Here is a 20,444-nt window from a genome sequence, read left to right as displayed (position 1 = left end):
AAAGCAATCCCACCATATCATGTTTACATTTTGTTTTCTTCATATAAAACCTTCCTAGATTTGTTTTATGATTTCCTATTGCTTTTTTATTCTGGTTTATTCTAAAATACAATTAACAAACTTAAATGATATTACCTGATGGGCACATGACTCGTGGGTGATAGATGTTTAGGTACAAAGGCATCATCAAAGGCAATAGCCCCAGCCCTGAACCACAGTTGACTGGGGAAAGTGTTGACGCTTGTCGTAATTAGAGGTCTGCAAAAGGATAGAATTACTTCCCCTGTGTGCAAGAATTACCCCCCTTTGATTATAAATGGCAGACTGTTGATCGGTCATCGAATATTTTACAGAAACTGTAATGAACAAAATCATTGTCATCTATTTTGCTGTGCTCTTTACTAAATGTATTGATACCATATTTGAAATATATTTGCCCGTTGTTCAATCAACTTTTCTGGTGTAGGGACAAACTATACATCTATGCCAACTCGTCTGTATGGCATAAATCATCTACAACCAGGCCGAGTGTTTTGAGGAAAATGTCTGTCTCTCATCCTCTTCTGAAAATATTAAAAGGTTTGTAATTATCTGTAACTAAATTAATTTGTAATTTACGCTGCTGTCGGCAATAGTCAGGGTTTATCACGGCTGCGTGTAAATATTTGGACGTTGACCAGGCAAGCGAGTGGTTGACAGCATCAGCACTGGTCAACACTAGGCTAACAGGGCACCATGACACAAGCATTCGGGCTACACATTAAAAGAATGTGATGCTTGTGATATTGCTTTATCAACCATGGATGATTCTGCTTTGAACATTATCCATTAATTATGAGATAGATGTACAGTGAACTGTGTGATCTAGATTTGAATATCAGCTCTTTGAAATATGTTCTACTTAAAGGAGACTATAGATATGAGATTAAATCATTTATGAAGCATATTAAAACAAGTATCTTGAAGGAACATTTTTTAAAGGCAGTATTTGTGACCAAAGAAACGTTAAAACCTTTTTGTATTCAGAAACTAGCGAGAGTTAATAAGCAGAGTTGTCATCACGTGACGTGACGTCATAGTTGAGATTTGACTTTTAGACGACCATTGTTACTGTATTGTGTTTGGTAGGTTACTAGCTTTCGCCATGGCATCACCTGATTATGCCACTGATTTAAAGCTGAATTGCGCTCAATGACTTTAAACATATTCGTCCCTATGGTTATGAGACAGTGTTTAGTCAAAATAGTATTGACAGATGCCAGGAAAGCGAGGAAGATCTACCATCGAGACATTCATTCTGATGTCGTATAGCTGGAATATTGTTGAGTACGGCGTTACGCAATAAACAAACAAACAAAACAATATGGAAAGACTAGGGAACACAATCTGGTGTTAAACAATAAAACAATAAACAATAAAACGGCGGACATCTTTACACTATGACGTCACAGCTATAGCTTGTCCTCTAGCTGGGATTTCAACATGTAGTTGGACAGCAGAGAACACAGTTAATGTTGTGTGGTGCATCATGCCAGGCATAGGACGACCTTTTTGCTTGTACATAATGCTTGACTTTGTGGTGTTACAGTGAATGATCACTGACTGATAGGTTACTCTGTACTGATTGATGTAATGAGTATTTATTAGTGTCCATATTCCAGCTATATGATGGCGTTGATAAGCATCAGTCAACGCATTTGGGATACGATGACATGCATCAACCAAGACAGCGAGCCTGACCACCCGACCCCATCCAAGAGAAATCTCAAGAACCAGGGGATCCCCTGAATTGTGAATGCTGCACAATATTCAGGATGTAGCAAACTAAACTGTTTATCTGTAAAAGCAAAGGTCTACCTTCTAAATTCTTATGAAGTATGCAACCATGGAAACATCACCAAAACCTTTAGGATAATTTCAAGAATATGCTGATCAAAAATATTCTTCTCCATTTCAGGATCCCTGCTGGATCTTCACAATGAGCAGAGCATCATCAGGGATTCAAATATCAAACTGGTGACATTTTGTCGAGCACTGGAAGATATTTTTCGATGTGGATTAATGAGTTAGTAAATGAAACCATGCAAAAGTTTAATTGTAGTTCTTATATGGTGATGCACATGTGTTTCTTGATTTGCATATATTCTCAATGCATGATGTTAGCAGTTTGCACAGACAGGACTTTCTACTTAGGGCTCAGAAACATACTCATGATACTGCTAAGGTGTTCGTGAAAATGTTGAGAAACATGCTGCACTGTTGTATAAAGTAAGTATGTTTGTAGGAATTCAATATCTTGACATCTGTACTCCATGTGACTCGACAAACATAAGCCCATATGCCCAGAGCCTTTAGCTGTGTCCTGATGTGGAGGTATGTGTGTCAGTCTGATGTGGAGATATGTGTGTCAGTCTGCCTTGATGTGGAGATATGTGTGTCAGTCTGCCTTGATGTGGAGATATGTGTGTCAGTCTGCCTTAATGTGGAGATATGTGTGTCTGTCTGCCTTGATGTGGAGATATGTGTGTCAGTCTGCCTTGATGTGGAGGTATGTGTGTCAGTCTGATGTGGAGATATGTGTGTCAGTCTGATGTGGAGGTATGCGTGTCAGTCTGCCTTGATGTGGAGATATGTGTGTCAGTCTGCCTTGATGTGGAGATATGTGTGTCAGTCTGCCTTGATGTGGAGATATGTGTGTCAGTCTGCCTTGATGTGGAGGTATGTGTGTCAGTCTGCCTTGATGTGGAGATATGTGTGTCGGTCTGCCTTGATGTTGAGATATGTGTGTCAGTCTGCCTTGATGTGGAGGTATGTGTGTCAGTCTGCCTTGATGTGGAGGTATGTGTGTCAGTCTGCCTTGATGTGGAGGTATGTGTGTCAGTCTGCCTTGATGTGGAGATATGTGTGTCCGTCTGCCTTGATGTTGAGATATGTGTGTCAGTCTGCCTTGATGTGGAGATATGTGTGTCAGTCTGCCTTGATGTGGAGATATGTGTGTCAGTCTGCCTTGATGTGGAGATATGTGTGTCAGTCTGTCCTGATGTGGAGGTATGTGTGTCACTCTGATGTGGAGGTATGTGTGTCAGTCTGCCTTGATGTGGAGGTATGTGTGTCAGTCTGCCTTGATGTGGAGGTATGTGTGTCAGTCTGCCTTGATGTGGAGATATGTGTGTCAGTCTGCCTTGCCTGCAGCTCTGATGTGGAGATATGTGTGTCAGTCTGCCTTGATGTGGAGATATGTGTGTCAGTCTGCCTTGCCTGCAGCTCAGATGTGGAGATATGTGTGTACTTCTGACTCTGCACTCTAACGTTATCAAAGGCCAGGCAGACTCTAGACAAACATTAGTTAGGGTTAGAGTAGTTTTCCTTTCATAAAGGGCAGTTACTCAAGCAAGAGGACCGATGAATTACCACGAAAGGGTAGAAACAATATGTGTGGTAACCATGGTAATTGTTATTTTGCCTTTATGTTGTTATGCCACGGTCTCAGAAACAGGTTGCAGATGGAAATATATTGACTGTTGTCATTGTCTGACTGACACATCACTTACCTTTTCACATAATATATATTAATGTGCACATTCCAGGTAAATTTGCAAATTTTAATTGGGTTATGTTTGTGAAGGATGATAATAGGTTTTTGACGACAGAATTAAAAAATGACAATCACATTAATATGATAAAGAGGCTCTCTATATACAATGTTTATTTCTAATACAGGATATATACCTTCCCAAAACACATATGTATGTATATATGTATATATAGGTATATCAGTCAGCATTGATATTTTAGTCATCAGTCTTTCTGAAAACCTCTCAATTTATATCGTGAGCTGCTGAAATACTGGTTGATTTTATAGGCATTGATTCATTGTATCCTAGTCATTGTATCCTAGTCATTGTATCCTAGTCATTGTATCTGTGTTATTGTTGTTCCAGATAACAGCGGATGGTTCAGTCGGTGTGACTTTTGGACATGGATCAGCAGAATATCTCACTGGTAACTAGCACAGCACTTCCCAATTCGTTAAAATGACTGACAATAATTTGAGCAATTGAGTTAAGCAATGACCACAAAACATAACAGTGTATTTACTGCTTTCGTTTGACAGAAAAACAAAGCTGTGTGAGGTTCACCTGAAGAAACAAAATATCCATACAGTTGTGAGGAAGACCCCATCGCACCGTGCCCATGTGACCATGGAAGTGATGATGTCACGTATCTTCACATTACTACTTGTCACCAGACTTACAAGTTGTATTCAGTAAATTTGTTTAGTCAATTTATGTAACCTGTTGGTTTTTCATTGTTTATGAAATATATATGATTATCTCCTATTATCTGAGTAGTGTTTTCAAGGTCTACCATTTATATTTCCTATAGCATTAATATTTTGCACGTGAGGGTGACTTGTAGTCACTGTAATTCTCACTATTTATAATATTTTGCGTGGTCTCATACATCAGAGCACACGTTTTTTATTCTTGTTTATGGCTTGGTAATCATGTATATTGCGTTACCTGAAGCCTGTCCTTGGCTTTATACAGTTATTTAGCATAATTGTATCATTATCTGTTATATTTGTGTACTTAAATTGCAGATTTGTGCTTGCCTATTGTGTCCGTTGCCATGGAAAAAAGTCAGTTTAGGACATGGTGTCCATGGTGTCTTGATTGCACTGGTATCTGTTAGACAGGACAGAAGTGTTACTTTTGTTTTCCCCTCTTCCCTCTCAAGCTTTGCAAAGTCTCCAGGCATCCAGGAAGCGCCTTGCACAGGAAACCCTAGGACACACAAGGAGGATGTCAGTCTCTCAGGAATCCATTCTACAAGAGACTCCAGAGACCCCTGTTGTTACGCCCCAGCCGTCTACATCGGGATGGGCACCTGATACTGTGCTGCTTTCTCCGCCATCCCAGGCACCTCTGACAGCACCAATTTTGAGCATCAGCACCTCCTCCTGTGTCTCCGGGCCTCCCACCAATGTCTGCGTCTCTGGGCCTCCCACCAATGCCTGTGTCTCTGGGCCTCCCACCAATGTCTGCGTCTCCGGGCCTCCCACCAATGCCTGTGTCTCCGGGCCTCCCACCAATGCCTGTGTCTCTGGGCCTCCCACCAATGTCTGCGTCTCCGGGCCTCCCACCAATGCCTGTGTCTCTGGGCCTTCCACCAATGTCTGCTCTCCGGGCCTCCCACCAATGCCTGTGTCTCCGGGCCTCCCACCTCCTCCTGTGTCTCCGGGCCTCCCACCAATGCCTGTGTCTCTGGGCCTCCAACCAATGCCTGTGTCTCCGGGCCTCCCACCAATGCCTGTGTCTCCGGGCCTCCCACCAATGCCTGTGTCTGCGGACCTCCCACCAATGTCTGCGTCTCCGGGCCTCCCACCAATGCCTGTGTCTCCGGGCCTCCCACCAATGTCTGCGTCTCCGGGCCTCCCACCAATGCCTGTGTCTCCGGGCCTCCCACCAATGCCTGTCTGCGGGCCTCCCACCAATGTCTGCGTCTCCGGGCCTCCCACCAATGTCTGTGTCTCGGGGCCTCCCACCAATGTCTGCATCTCCGGGCCTTCCACCAATGTCTGCGTTGTCCGGGCCTCCCACCAATGCTTGCGTCTCCGGACCTCCCACCAATGCCTGTGTCTGCGGGCCTCCCACCAATGTCTGCGTCTCCGGGCCTCCCACCAATGCCTGTGTCTCCGGGCCTCCCACCAATGCCTGTGTCTCTGGGCCTCCCACCAATGCCTGTGTCTCCGGGCCTCTCACCAATGCCTGTGTCTCTGGGCCTCCCACCAATGCCTGTGTCTCCGGGCCTCCCACCAATGTCTGCGTCTCCGGGCCTCCCACCAATGCCTGTGTCTCTGGGCCTCCCACCAATGTCTGCGTCTCCGGGCCTCCCACCAATGTCTGTGTCTCCGGGCCTCCCACCAATGCCTGTGTCTCTGGGCCTCCCACCAATGCCTGTGTCTCCGGGCCTCCCACCAATGCCTGTGTCTCCGGGCCTCCCACCTCCTCCTGTGTCTCCGGGCCTCCCACCAATGCCTGTGTCTCTGGGCCTCCCACCAATGCCTGTGTCTCCGGGCCTCCCACCAATGCCTGTGTCTCCGGGCCTCCCACCTCCTCCTGTGTCTCCGGGCCTCCCACCAATGCCTGTGTCTCTGGGCCTCCCACCAATGCCTGTGTCTCCGGGCCTCCCACCAATGCCTGTCTCCGGGCCTCCCACCAATGGGCCTGCTGCACAACAGGGTTATGGTCTTCCTGCTCCACCTGCCTTCACCTTTTTTCGGCTTCACTTGTTTTTTGGCGATGGCCTTAGTATGAGCCAGCGCCTCTTGCTCCTTCCGCATCTCCGGCACCTTCTGCTCCACCTCCCATGACTCCAGTGCCTCCTGTTCTGCCAGTGCCTCCTGTACCTACACCTCCGGAATCTTGTAGGGCTCCATCTTCCCATGGCTCAGCTTCACCCGGAGCCTTCTCCAGGTGTACTTCTAAGTCCTCCGGATCCAAGAGACTTTCCAGGAGCCACTCTTTCATCTGTCATTCCCAAGGTTACCACTCCGACTCATCAGAGGAACTGTTTGTGCCTCATTATGAGACGTCACCTGAGAGGGGCACACATCGGAGCTTTTGTCAGAAGTGACTTGCTGCAGTGGTTCCTTCGCTAGGTGCAGGAGTTGACAAGAATGACACGATATGGTCACAGCCCACCTTCATTCCTCTAGATCAAAGGATATATTCACTACCAGGCTCCAGACCAGTCTTCTTTTCGAGGGAAAGGACGTGGAAGAGGGAAGTCCCAAGGCTCTTATCAATCCGGCTGTAGCAAGTTCCAAGGAAGGGACAACAACGACTGGGTCCTCCCATCCCTTGCTGTCCAAGTTGTCGACACGCCTGTAGGTAGGAAATTAGATCCCTTCTGGCAGAATTGGACTATCTTGGTAGACCCATACATCACAAACATCTTGCACTACGGGTATCGCCTCTCCTCGTCATCAGGTTTTCTCTGACCCAAACTCCCCCGCCATGGGTCTTCCCCAGAAAGCAACATCCACTTCTGGTGGCCAACTTTAACATATTTTTGACCAAGAAAACGATCCACTAGAACTACCAGGGTGGCCGAACTTCCTAGTCCATGCACCCAACGCCAAGCAGATTTCACCTGCATGCTTAGTGCATTACAAAAGGGCTTTGGGGGCTACGGTGATTCGACGACGGCAGTGAAAGCCATTGATCGCCATGGCACATAGACCCTCGACCCAGGGCCTTTATGATGATAAGTGGCGTACTTTTGAATCTTTTTGAAGGAAAATCATCAAGAACCCACTGCAGCATCCCCTCAATTCTTGTCTGAATTCCTGTTGTATCTGAGAAGTAAGCGACACTTTAAGGGCAGCACCATCATGACCTACCTGGTGGCCATTAACTCGGTGTTGGCAGTTCCGGAGAATATGAAAAAAAAAGGTTCCAAAACCAAGTTTCTTCCACCAGCATGGAATCTGAACGTGGTACTTTGGTTTCTCCGTTGACCTCCATTCGAGCCTCTCCATGCAGCTTCCTTCTATCTTCCTCTTGGTGTTGGTTACAGTGGCAAGGGTCAGCGAGCTACACTCACTCGACATTACCCATGTCCGGTTTGAGGGAATGGCTCAGGGAGCAGTTGACTGTGCTGGGACTTCATTGCCAAGAATCAACTCCCAGGGCAGCCTGACAGGTCCTTCACCATCCCTCCTCTCTCCTTGATTGTTGGCGTTGAAGATGAGGAGGAACTCCTTCTGTGCCCGGGACCCGATGTGTGCACTGAGAGTTTTAATGCGTCGCTCTAAGACTCTATATGGTGCTATTAAACGACTTTTCAGTCTTGTCTCCAAGACATCCACGGCTGAAGTCAGTTGCAATACCATATCCTTATGGTTATGCACCATCATTCTTCGGGCATATGAAGCTGGTGATGTTGATCCTCCTATAGACAACGATCCTCATGAGATCCTGAGGGCCGCCTCTACGATGGCTCTTTCTCCATAAGAGCCATCATGGATGCTTTTTGAGATCTGACATGGTCTTTGCAAGCTACCTGAGGGACGTGGCCTTGGAAGACGTCGAAGATGTACACAGTTTGGGCCCTCTGGTCATCGTCCAGCAGGTCAGCAATCCTGGACACCAAGAACATCTCCAGCTGTCCAGAGCCGGCTTTACCTGACTAGCGCAGTGTTTGCACACCCGATAGGACTGTCTCAATGCTGCCAGCATTGGCTCGGGAAATCAGTTTTTAGACTCTAGAGCATGTTATTTTCTATTGCTAAATTTTAGCTGGACGTCTTCATAGTTTCATCCTTTCTCTGGACAGATGCATATTGGAGTAATTCAGAATAAGTTAACCATTTTTGTAAAATCTAAATATTTTTTTACATTTGTATACTTATTCTGCATTACTATGTCTAAATGCTCGCCTGTCTCAGAGTTGCCTGCCCAAGATGTCTTCATTTGTTAAGATTCAAGTGGTAATGTGAAAATTGTAATGTCATCATTTCCGTAGTCACATGGGCTCTGTTTGAGGGGGTCAGCCTCACTACTGGTTTGAACAACTTTTCCTTCAGCTGGACATCACACAGCTTCATTTTTCTGTGAAAAGAAAGCAGTGAATGCATTAAGAAGTAATGCAGGATAAGTATACAAATGTAAAACATATTTAGATTTTACTTAGATGAAGTAATGAGATTCTTATAAGTAATGAGATATATTTTTATGACTTCATATGAAGCTGCTTGTGTGTTCCTTCCAGCGCCAACCCAGTACTTGAACAAGTGATCGACTATGTCCGCAACTGCCAGAAGGTAAATATCTCATAACAAGGCCTGGGTTCTTGCTTGTTTTTGATTTCACAAACAGTGGGATCAGTCTCAACCTCGGATGTTCAAAATTTTTGCATCCAAGTTTCCCACATTCATGATTTTACATCAAGTTTAATCAGCCTAATCCAGACTTCCTGCACCGGGGCTTCAGGACTGACGTTTGGGACAGATGTATCATGTAATTGATGATTGCATATTCAGGTTAACTTTTCATGTTTCATTTGCACATCTGGGCCCACTTGCACAAAGCGATCTTAGCGCTAAGACTATTGTAAGCCTATGTTAAAGTATGGGAGTTATGATCATCTTAGCGCTAAGATCGCTTTGTGCAAGTGGGCCCAGATCAGGTGTTGTCATCTATAAGCTGGTAAATATAATGCTATTTCACCCATGCTAACAGTAAACCTTGGAACCTGTACACTATTCACCAGTTGATCAGAATCAACAAGTTATGTAAACATGTGTCTGGAAGTCATTTAAGTCACTTAATGTGTCCAATGTTATTTATATACACAATTTATTGAGCATTTATGATTGGAATTTTTCAAAATTTAAATATATGATCTCTTGAGTAAGGACTTATTTTGATAAGATTCTTGGTCACGTCTGATGAAAGTTAAGGTCACCAGAAACCACATTGTCATGAAATATTTGATTTTAAGTCATAATACAAAACATTTTTGATTGATTAATAAAACATAAGCACTTTCTTCTAGGTCATGTCAAATGCAAAGGACATTCATACACTGAAACACTTGTAATTGCAGTTGAACAGCAACCAGAAGTGATTCATTAATCTGGAAGTGCTTATAACTTGAACTTCATGTAATAGGCCAAAGGTTCCTGTGAAGATCCGGGGTGGAATAGGTCTTCAGCAACCCATGCTTGACGTAGAAGGCAACTATGCTTGTCATCGATCCCAATTGCCTGGATCGATGATCATGATATCAATCACTGGATTGTCTGGTCCAGACTCAATTATTTACAGACCGCCGTCATATAGCTGGAATATTGCTAACTGTGGTGTTAAACAACAAACAAACAAAGATAATCCATAGGACTGTCTGTTTCAAAATGGTGCTGTCTTGGAATTATGTCTTCCGAACCTGAAAGATGCCCATGGACTTGAAGTGTTTTAAGTCTGTGACCTACCACGAAGTAATAGTGCTAGAGTAGCAACAGTGTACCAGGTAATTATGTAATTCATAACTGTGTGGAATAGTTTCAGGTACATATTGTTTTAATGTTTTGCTCACGTTGTAGAATGCTGGTTTGTTTGTTACAGGTCAAGACAGTCGAGGGGAAAGGACGCTTGTTCATCAGAGCGGGTCTGGTCAAAAAGAAACTTGATGGTATCGTACATCACATCTGCCGTGACAGGCAGTTGTTGCAGGTTAGTGTTTATACGCAAATGATTTACTTGTCTTTACCTTATCATCCTTGTCTGGTTTCGATGGAATTGGAATTAACGATCAGGGACCTTGAAAAATTGCTTGGCTGTAATTGTTATCATTATCAAAATAACAGTGTAAGACCGAATATTGGTGTTTAAAAGGACCATAACTGAGGCCTTTCACAAGTGAAGGCAATTTTGGAGATATAAATTGTGAAGAAATTTAGCGAAGATAGTCATGATATACCTTTGCCTGTAGACCTCTACGGTTTTTGCCTTCTGGAGTTAACAGTTGGATTTGGCCGAAATGTGTTAGAAATTTTACCTTGCTACATTCTGTTGCTGTGTGGGATATCTGACTGCATTTTGTAATCCTGATACAAAAAGTTATCAGTGATCAGTGACAAAGGTGAAATGTTATCAGTAGTCAATTGTCATTTTGTTCATATGGAAATTACGCCACTAGTTTCAATGGGAACTACATCGACTATTGTCACTGTGCGACTGACTAACCACTGACTGTGTGACCATGAAAACTTGCAATGTGTAGATACCGTTTGTGAGAGTGCTTGATGATTTTAAGAACTTTATGTGATAAAGAGGCTAAATACAATAACAATGTTTTATTCCTGCCACACAATATTCAACATCACCAAACACTTGCGTGGTAACCTATCTTCTTCTTTCCAAGCCTTCAAATCAAATCTCAAAACAAATCTCTTCAAAATAATGTACTGTAAATAAACTCTCATTTTGCGCTGTGTGCCACTACTTAGTAGATGGATTAGCGCATGACAAGTGGATTATTATTATTATCAACTGTTTGTGTTTTAGGGAGAATAATGACAGCAGATTTTCTTTATATTATTGCATTTAAAACCACTGAGGTATCGACATGTTGTGAACTGAATCACCAGTTTGGAAGCCAAGATCCTACAAATGGAAGCTTAACTAGGCCATTTGCTACTGCACATTGTAGATTTTTTACAATCAACATGAAAGTTGTGAATCTCATGATTATTAAACACAAGAAAAAACAATTACAATTAATTTTCTTAAAATTGAAAATAAAATAAACTTTGTTTAGAATGTGACAGAAGGTATACTGAAATTTTGTGTAGTTGATAATGATTGTCAGTTTCTTTAGGTGCCATCATCTGCACTTTGGCCGTTCTGACAATGTTGTGAAAACATCTAAGGAACTCCTTAACCAGATGCAGAGATGCCCTACACGATGGCTGCTCATCATAACCATGTTCTGTAAGGTTAACAGTACACTGTATTGAGATCCTAGTGGCCATGTGTATATTACATCCCATGTGAGACAATCACCACATCCAACCTAGAGTTATAGCCTAACCTTTGATGATACATGTCCCCCAGACAAGTGAAATGTCTCTGATTGTTATAACCTGGAGGCCATCATCTGAAAAATGTCATAATACTTACAGTGTAGCATGTCTATATACTGTAAATAGGGAAGGTTCTGTGCCATGATATTCCTGCAAGTAGCTAACGATAGCCTTAACTGCATCTGGAAAGTTTTGCGACGCCATGTTAAAGATTACCAATTATCAAAGCTACTTTTGCATGTGTTATGTTTGATAAGTAGAAAGCGGCATGGTGAAATGGTAACTCAGTGTCAGTCTGTGATTTTTTTTAACTATAGATGCAAGTGTTGTAGTTGACAAGGGAGTTTGGAGTAATGTGTTTTTTAAACAGATTAGGCAGGCTGGCGTATGACTGGATTCTACATTTACACCATCAAAGTGGCCTGAGAATACTTTCTGAATGATATTTTCAACAAATATCAATGGACTTAAAACAATTAAAACTTGTGACCACAATTGATTAGGAAAAACTTCAGATTTAAAACTGGTTAAATTTGATAGATAACTAGAGACTGAGACCCCAAAGCCACACACCCACTGTTGAGCATAACGCCGTGGAGGTGTTTCTGTTGCACTGACGACGCTGTCACTATTCAGATGGCATGATTGTTCCTTTACGTTGTGAGAACACCCGGGAGTATGTTATATGGCACAGAGACAGGGACATACACGGACATAGATTTGACAGATTCATAACTGACAGCCCAGGTTGTCCTTGTGGTCACCACTATGCAGACTCGTTACTTCTTTGTTTGTTGCAATTATGATAATTTTGGAAGTAATTTATTATATTACATAAAAGGATATGATATTCATACAGTGCTTTACAGATGTTAAGGCCTATCAAGAAATTCTTCTGTCTGTCCATACTTTCATCGCTGATTCTGGTAGATTTAAACTTAAATAATACACCAAACCCTTACATATAATATATTATGTAGTACATCACATTACGTCTAATCCCATCATTATGACTATCAAAACCAGACACAGCTGATCATGCGTTATACCTGACCACCAAGGTATTTTTTGTGTAAATATTATGTATACACCTTGACTATCTTTGTTACCTGATTTCTATGTAGGGAGTGTTATTAAAATAAGCGCTGTCTTGTTAGCCGATCATAATTTACAGTTGAAATAACAATATATTAAAACTACTTTGGACAGGGTGCATGTCACTGTGAGGACTTGACATCCACAGATGCCTTGGTTTGGGTCTACGAAGCATGACTGAAGTATTGTGCAAATAGTAACAAATGATACCAGGTGATACAGACTATAATAGGCTGATCTGGATGTAACTGATGTCTTACAAGTTGGGGGCACCCTAAAACATCCTGTTGCATGTCAAAAAGATTACATATCACCTACTGTCTACAGAATATGTCTGACATGTGGTTTTGTTATTGACAGATGTGGTATGACCCTCACAGATCCATCCTGGGAAACGAAATACTTGCAGGTATGTTGCAGGTGTACTCATGTGCATCTCAGCTGGTCAGGACAGACATTTGTAGGTTTCAATCAGGCTGTCACCATGCTCCAATAGCGACATGTAGGTTTCAATAAAGCTGTCACCATGCCCCAATAGTGACATGTAGGTTTCAATAAAGTTGTCACTGTGCCCCAATAGTGACATTTAGGTTTCAATAAAGTTGTCACCATGCCCCAGTAGTGACATTTAGGTTTCAATAAAGTTGTCACTGTGCCCCAATAGTGACATTTAGGTTTCAATAAAGTTGTCACTGTGCCCCAATAGTGACATGTAGGTTTCAATAAAGTTGTCACTGTGCCCCAATAGTGACATGTAGGTTTCAATAAAGTTGTCACTGTGCCCCAATAGTGACATGTAGGTTTCAATAAAGTTGTCACTGTGCCCCAATAGTGACATGTAGGTTTCAATAAAGTTGTCACTGTGACCCAATACTGACATGTAGATTTCAATAAAGTTGTCACTGTGACCCAATACTGACATGTAGATTTCAATAAAGTTGTCACTGTGACCCAATACTGACATGTAGATTTCAATAAAGTTGTCACTGTGACCCAATACTGACATGTAGATTTCAATAAAGTTGTCACTGTGACCCAATACTGACATGTAGATTTCAATAAAGTTGTCACTGTGACCCAATAGTGACATTTAGGTTTCAATAAAGTAAGTTTCATCATTCATCTCTGAATCAAATTTGTTGCTTTTTTCTGTTTTACAGAAATTCTGATGTCACTTTTGAAAGAAGTGAAAGGCATGACCTTCCGGCTTCTACTGAAGGTTGGAATATTTGACCCTGATTCAGAAATCATTTCAGACAAGAATAGATAACTTTTTCCATTAATCCATTCATGTAGTGTATGTAAAAGGTGTTGAGGGCACAGGTTGCCCAATCGGTAACAGTGACACAGTTTTCTGTGCAGTGTTGTGTCCCTTTGTTTTGCCAGGATATGCTTGTCATTGGTTCAACTCAAATATTGCCTGATTATGATCCTCTGTCAGTAAGACAACACCATGCTAATCGATTTCGCTGTAGTGATGTCACTGCAGGCATTTTTGCCACATTAAGCTGACAGGCTTTGATATATATATACAGGGATTGACTTAAGAATCGCGTACATCAAACTGTTACACTTTCAATAGTTCAACTGCATCAACTGGCTCTCTCCTCTTCTCCTTCAAAAATGGAAAATATTGTATTGCTTGGATAAAATTATCTACCATACCTAAAAATCTAAATCTAAACTTTCACGATAGCATTTACAATTGTCAAAAGTTTTCAATTGAAACAGCGAGTTGCATACTCACAACACTGCATGCAAACTCTTACTGTGCTTAACCATTAATATATCGCTGCATGGAGATTTGCATGAGCTGATAATGGTGGATTGTGCAACATTGTTGATCTCCGATTGCAAAACGAGTGTTTTTACAACATAAAGACTTTGGAAGCACACAAACATTTTATTACGTTTGAAACAGTGATCTACAACAATGTTATGAAAAAAATTTTGTCACCTAAATCTGAGAAAAAATCAAGAGAAAAATACAATCATGGGTGGAAAATTCAAAACACAGGCAAATTTTGATTTTGGAATGACAACAAAACAAAACTAAATAGATATACCTACAGCTCTTTTCTGCATAATAATATATAAGCTTCAGATCACAAACAATCATATTTTAGATGATTTTCACTTTGCCTGTTGATAAGACAGCACTGGTGGAAGATTTTCGATACGGTTATACACTACAGATGGTAATAAGACAGAGAAATTGACAAAAGCAGCATGTTTCATCTCATTCCTGAATGTAAATGATATGTTTTTTGCCAACAAACTGTTATACCATTTACAACAGTTGCTATTTCAGGTCGTCACTTAGAATATATTAAATTATGATCTAAACACACATTGTCGAAGACCAAGAAATTTGATAACTGCAGATTGTTATCTCTAGCATGCCAATGAAATAAACAACTCTGATCGTGGTGAACATGTCTGCTAAACGGTCTGTAATTGAACTCGCTCATAATACCTCCTTAAGTTGACATGAACAGAAATACATAAATAATAATGTAATTGGTATTATATTTCATTTGACAATACTGTAACAATCACATATTTTTTAATATTTGAAATAGAAAAATTCATGTTCCAAAATAGGAAATGTGAGGGTAAATGTACATAATCTAGTATCATTAATTGCAACCTAATTCGAGTCACAAATACTGAAAATCAAATACAGTTTCCACTGTTTGAATGCAAAATATCTCTGATAATTAGCAAAATCTCATCACATGCCAAAATATTTCATTGCTTTTGGACCAGGGGAGATTTTCTCTAATAGGAAACATTTGCAGGATAATCCCTGTATATGATACTGAAATACTCCCACATTAGGCTGACATGCTGTGATGTAACTGAAATACTGTTCCCTCACCTACCACAGTTTGGGTACCATGTGATCCCGAGTTACAATACCTAACAGTTTGTTTTTCATTTTCATTTAAAATTACTTTGTTTGCTTTGGTACGTTGATTTTACCAAATCAATCTTTTTAATGTTTTTAAGTGTAATTATCTATTTTCAGAATGCAAGTTTTCTGGACATCAGCTGGGAAATGCCAGTAAGTCTTCCTCTTGTAACAGTTTGCCACTGAAAGTAGGAATGTTAGTGTGCTCATCACATGGGTTGGAAGTTCAGTCATGTGAAGAACAACTGACTCCCATACTTTATGGATGCTCTGTATGTGGGTGGGTCAGTAATTACTCCTGCACTTTAAGGATGCTCTGTGTTGTGGGTGGGTCAGTAATTACTCCCATACTTTATGGATGCTCTGTATGTGGGTGGGTCAGTAATTACTCCCATACTTTATGGAGGCTCTGTATGTGGGTGGGTCAGTAATTACTCCCATACTTTATGGAGGCTCTGTGTTGTGGGTGGGTCAGTAATTACTCCCATACTTTAAGGATGCTCTGTGTTGTGGGTGGGTCAGTTATTACTCCCATACTTTATGGAGGCTCTGTATGTGGGTGGGTCAGTAATTACTCCCATACTTTATGGATGCTCTGTGTTGTGGGCTGGTCAGTAATTACTCCCATACTTTATGGATGCTCTGTATGTGGGTGGGTCAGTAATTACTCCCATACTTTATGGATTCTCTCTGTTGTGGGTGGGTCAGTAATTACTCCCATACTTTATGGATGCTCTGTGTTGTGGGTGGGTCAGTAATTACTCCCATACTTTATGGATGCTCTGTGTTGTGGGTGGGTCAGTAATTACTCCCATACTTTAAGGATGCTCTGTGTTGTGGGTGGGTCAGTAATTACTCCTGCACTTTATGGATGCTCTGTATGTGGGTGGGTCAGTAATTACTCCCATACTTTATGGATGCTTTGTATGTGGGTGGGTCAGTAGTTACTCCAATACTTTATGGATGCTCTGTGTTGTGGGTGGGTCAGTAATTACTCCCATACTTTATGGATGCTCTGTATGTGGGTGGGTCAGTAATTACTCCCATACTTTAAGGATGCTCTGTGTTGTGGATGGGTCAGTAATTACTCCCATACTTTAAGGATGCTCTGTGTTGTGGGTGGGTCAGTAATTACTCCCATACTTTAAGGATGCTCTGTGTTGTGGATGGGTCAGTAGTTACTCCCATACTTTAAGGATTCTCTGTGTTGTGGGTGGGTCAGTAATTACTCCCATACTTTAAGGATGCTCTGTTGTGGGTGGGTCAGTAATTACTCCCATACTTTAAGGATGCTCTGTGTTGTGGATGGGTCAGTAGTTACTCCCATACTTTAAGGATTCTCTGTGTTGTGGGTGGGTCAGTAATTACTCCCATACTTTAAGGATGCTCTGTTGTGGGTGGGTCAGTAATTACTCCCATACTTTAAGGATGCTCTGTGTTGTTGATGGGTCAGTAGTTACTCCCATACTTTAAGGATGCTCTGTGTTGTGGGTGTGTCAGTAATTACTCCCATACTTTATGGAGGCTCTGTGTTGTGGGTGGTTCAGTAATTACTCCCATACTTTATGGATGCTCTGTTGTGGGTGTGTCAGTAGTTACTCCCATACTTTATGGAGGCTCTGTGTTGTGGGTGGGTCAGTAATTACTCCCATACTTTATGGATGCTCTGTGTTGTGGGTGGGTCAGTAGTTACTCCCATACTTTATGGATGCCCTGTGTTGTGGGTGGGTCAGTAATTACTCCCATACTTTATGGATGCTCTGTGTTGTGGGTGGGTCAGTAATTACTCCCATACTTTATGGATGCTCTGTGTTGTGGGTGGGTCAGTAATTACTCCCATACTTTATGGATGCTCTGTGTTGTGGGTGGGTCAGTAATTACTCCTGCACTTCATGGATGCTCTGTATGTGGGTGGGTCAGTAATTACTCCCATACTTTATGGATGCTCTGTGTTGTGGGTGGGTCAGTAATTTCTCCCATACTTTATGGATGCTCTGTGTTGTGGGTTGGTCAGAAATTACTCCCATACTTTATGGATGCTCTGTGTTGTGGGTGGGTCAGTAATTACTCCCATACTTTATGGATGCTCTGTGTTGTGGGTGGGTCAGTAATTTCTCCCATACTTTATGGATGCTCTGTGTTGTGGGTTGGTCAGAAATTACTCCCATACTTTATGGATGCTCTGTATGTGGCTGGGTCAGTAATTACTCCAATACTTTAAGGATGCTCTGTGTTGTGGGTGGGTCAGTTATTACTCCCATACTTTAAAGATGCTCTGTGTTGTGGGTGGGTCAGAAATTACTCCCATACTTTACTGATTCTCTCTGTTGTAGGTGTACAGGGAGTATGAGTTTGTCCCGTGTGATGTCCTCGGAATCCATTTCCAGTGAGTAACGTCTTGTCAGATTATCCTTAGCTATGCCATGGTGATGCTGTCCCCTGGAGGGTGGTGGTGTTTGTACAGTTCACTGTTTACATCACTCCCTTCAAACTTGGCATGGAACCTGGAAATCCTGGACAGAACTAGAAACATGATTTCAGAATTGTTGATGATGATGCACTGACCTAGGTCACTGTTAGGGACCAGTTCAAAAGCTTGATGTCGCAAAAAAATCTTAATTCCTTAAGTTTAGAGGTGTGGAGAGGTTAATTGCCTTGCAAGTTTTTCATCCAACAAAATCAACTTAAATCTCTGTTTTATAGAGTCTACACAAAATAAAAACATCAATTCTATTTCATTGACCATATTTTTATTATAATGTTGTTAGGAGTTGTCATTAAATACACCTGGTAGAGTTTTGTGGGTGCTGGCACTAGTGGTTAGTCCTTCCAGAGGGGGCACAGGTGGCCCAGTCGTCTAAGGCGCCGCAATTCGCTGTGCAGAGTTACGTCCCTTTGACACGCCAGGAACCTATGATTGTGGGTTCGAAACCCCGGTTCGCCCCGATTATATTTCTAGGTTTCTCAGCACCATACCCGTGCTCGTGGGTTTCACCGAAGTGGTAAACTTCTAAGACCCGCATCACTTAGGGCTTTCCTCCCACATTAAGCTGACATGCCGTGATATGACTGGAATACTGTTAAAAGCAGCGTTAACCCCAACTCACTCACTCACTCACTCACTCACTAGTCCTTCCAGTGCAGTGCATAATATAGAATGGCAGATATGACCTATAAAAATCCAGAAAATGATTTTCAACACCTAATAAATAAACTTCAATTGACTAAACTCAGGAGTTCAGCATGTTCAAAGTGAAGTGTTTTTGGAGGGGTGGGGTGGTGTGGGGATTATATCTCATAATTCAAGGAATTATGTTTTTTATCCAACAGAACTTTTGAACTGGTTCCTAACAAGCCTCGTTTAGACCCCCTTGACAGTGTAGGCGCGAAAATGATAGAAACTATGGAATACTGAAGTGTTGTGTTTATTGAGGGAGGTTCAAGTAATAGTGTAGTGTTGTGTTTATATAGGGAGGTTGGATGTAATATTGAAGTGTTGTGTTTATTAAGAGAGGTTAAAAAGTAATAGTGAAGTGTTGTGTTTATTTAAGGTGGTTAAAGTAATAGTGAAGTGTTGTGTTTATTTAAGGAGGTTAAAGTAATAGTGAAGTGTTGTGTTTATTTGGGGAGGTAAAAGTAATAGCAAAGTTTTGTGTTTATATTGGGAGGAGGAAGTAACAGTGAAGTGTTGTATTTATTGATGGGAGGTTCAAGTAATTGCGAAGTGTTGTGTTTATTTAGGGAGGTGAAAGTAATAGCAATGTGTTGTGTTTATTAGGGAGGTAAACAGCTACCTACTTGTGGTGGATGTGGAAGCAGAGGGAGTTGCTGGAGAAGATGTAAGTCGTCACAGCAACATGTTTATCCTAAGAAAAGGATTAGCATAAAGTTTATGCAACAAACAATATATCTTGATAAACTTTATCTGTGTTGAGGTTGTCAGATTGTGATGGTCTTTATCATTACCTGTGCTTAAATCTTGCTGTGAAGTCAGGCAGTTTGTTATGTTCTTGGCCACTGGCCTATATACCAAGTGATATGCATGAGTGCAAAACACTCTGACACTGAACTTGCACCTATTGTTGTCGTTCACCTCCTGTAGGCATGGTATACAAACTAAATTGCTCTAGAAGAGCTTAATCTAAAAAATAGTACATCCGGCTAGTAAAACCTGTAACTCATAGTACACCCTGCTATTTACACCTGTAACTCATAGTACACCCTGCTAGTGACACCTGTAACTCATAGTATACCCTGCTATTTACACCTGTAACTCATTGTACACCCTGCTAGTGACACCTGTAACTCAATGTACACCCTGCTAGTGACACCTGTAACTCATAGTATACCCTGCTATTTACACCTGTAACTCATTGAACACCCTGCTGGTGACACCTGTAACTCGTAGTACACCCTGCTAGTGACACCTGTAACTTGTAATAGTGCTGACTACAAAGCGAAACCCTATGTGATGCTTGTTTGTGTCCAGGGCAAGGTTTCCCCGGGGGATGTGATGGATGACATGTTTGGAGAGAGCCTGCGCGGGGTCAAACGGGGCAAGGTAAGTGTTACCTCTCTATCAGCTTCCCATATCCTGTCAACTATTGTAATTAAAGTGAATGATTCATCAATGTTCAGTCAAAAATCTATTTTGAGTGGGAAGGTAAATCTACAGATGATGTGTTTGCCATCTGTTTATTATATAATATTGGATACAACGCTTGTTTCCTGCAGGTACAAGACCTGTTTCATCAGTACCGAGGACTGCCAGTATATGCAGGATTTGTCAAGGTAAGACACAGCCACTCCTAGATGGAGATCGTCAGTCCACATATAATTACT

At 41.8% G+C, this 20,444-nt stretch overlaps 1 protein-coding gene across 1 annotated transcript in view; it reads left to right on the top strand.

Moving 5' to 3' along the window:
* The first annotated feature begins 307 nt into the window (after nucleotides 1–307).
* LOC124126834 overlaps nucleotides 308–20,444 on the top strand; it is a 39,405-nt gene continuing 19,268 nt past the window's right edge. Inside the window, exons 1-12 of the mRNA XM_046490403.2 lie at nucleotides 308–579; nucleotides 1,958–2,065; nucleotides 3,942–4,002; nucleotides 8,779–8,830; nucleotides 10,134–10,241; nucleotides 13,049–13,097; nucleotides 13,849–13,907; nucleotides 15,720–15,755; nucleotides 17,936–17,988; nucleotides 19,381–19,441; nucleotides 20,092–20,163; nucleotides 20,337–20,393. Coding sequence (XP_046346359.2) covers nucleotides 543–579; nucleotides 1,958–2,065; nucleotides 3,942–4,002; nucleotides 8,779–8,830; nucleotides 10,134–10,241; nucleotides 13,049–13,097; nucleotides 13,849–13,907; nucleotides 15,720–15,755; nucleotides 17,936–17,988; nucleotides 19,381–19,441; nucleotides 20,092–20,163; nucleotides 20,337–20,393 — 753 coding nt within the window. The 5' untranslated portion in view covers nucleotides 308–542. The remainder of the gene's footprint in view (nucleotides 580–1,957; nucleotides 2,066–3,941; nucleotides 4,003–8,778; nucleotides 8,831–10,133; nucleotides 10,242–13,048; nucleotides 13,098–13,848; nucleotides 13,908–15,719; nucleotides 15,756–17,935; nucleotides 17,989–19,380; nucleotides 19,442–20,091; nucleotides 20,164–20,336; nucleotides 20,394–20,444) is intronic.

The sequence above is a fragment of the Haliotis rufescens genome, unplaced genomic scaffold (genome assembly GCF_023055435.1).
Source record: "Haliotis rufescens isolate VD_foot unplaced genomic scaffold, xgHalRufe1.0.p SCAF_20, whole genome shotgun sequence".
Classification (NCBI taxonomy): domain Eukaryota; kingdom Metazoa; phylum Mollusca; class Gastropoda; order Lepetellida; family Haliotidae; genus Haliotis; species Haliotis rufescens.
The sequence above is the reverse complement of the archived record's forward strand: the minus strand, read 5'-3'. Positions and strand labels throughout refer to the sequence as shown.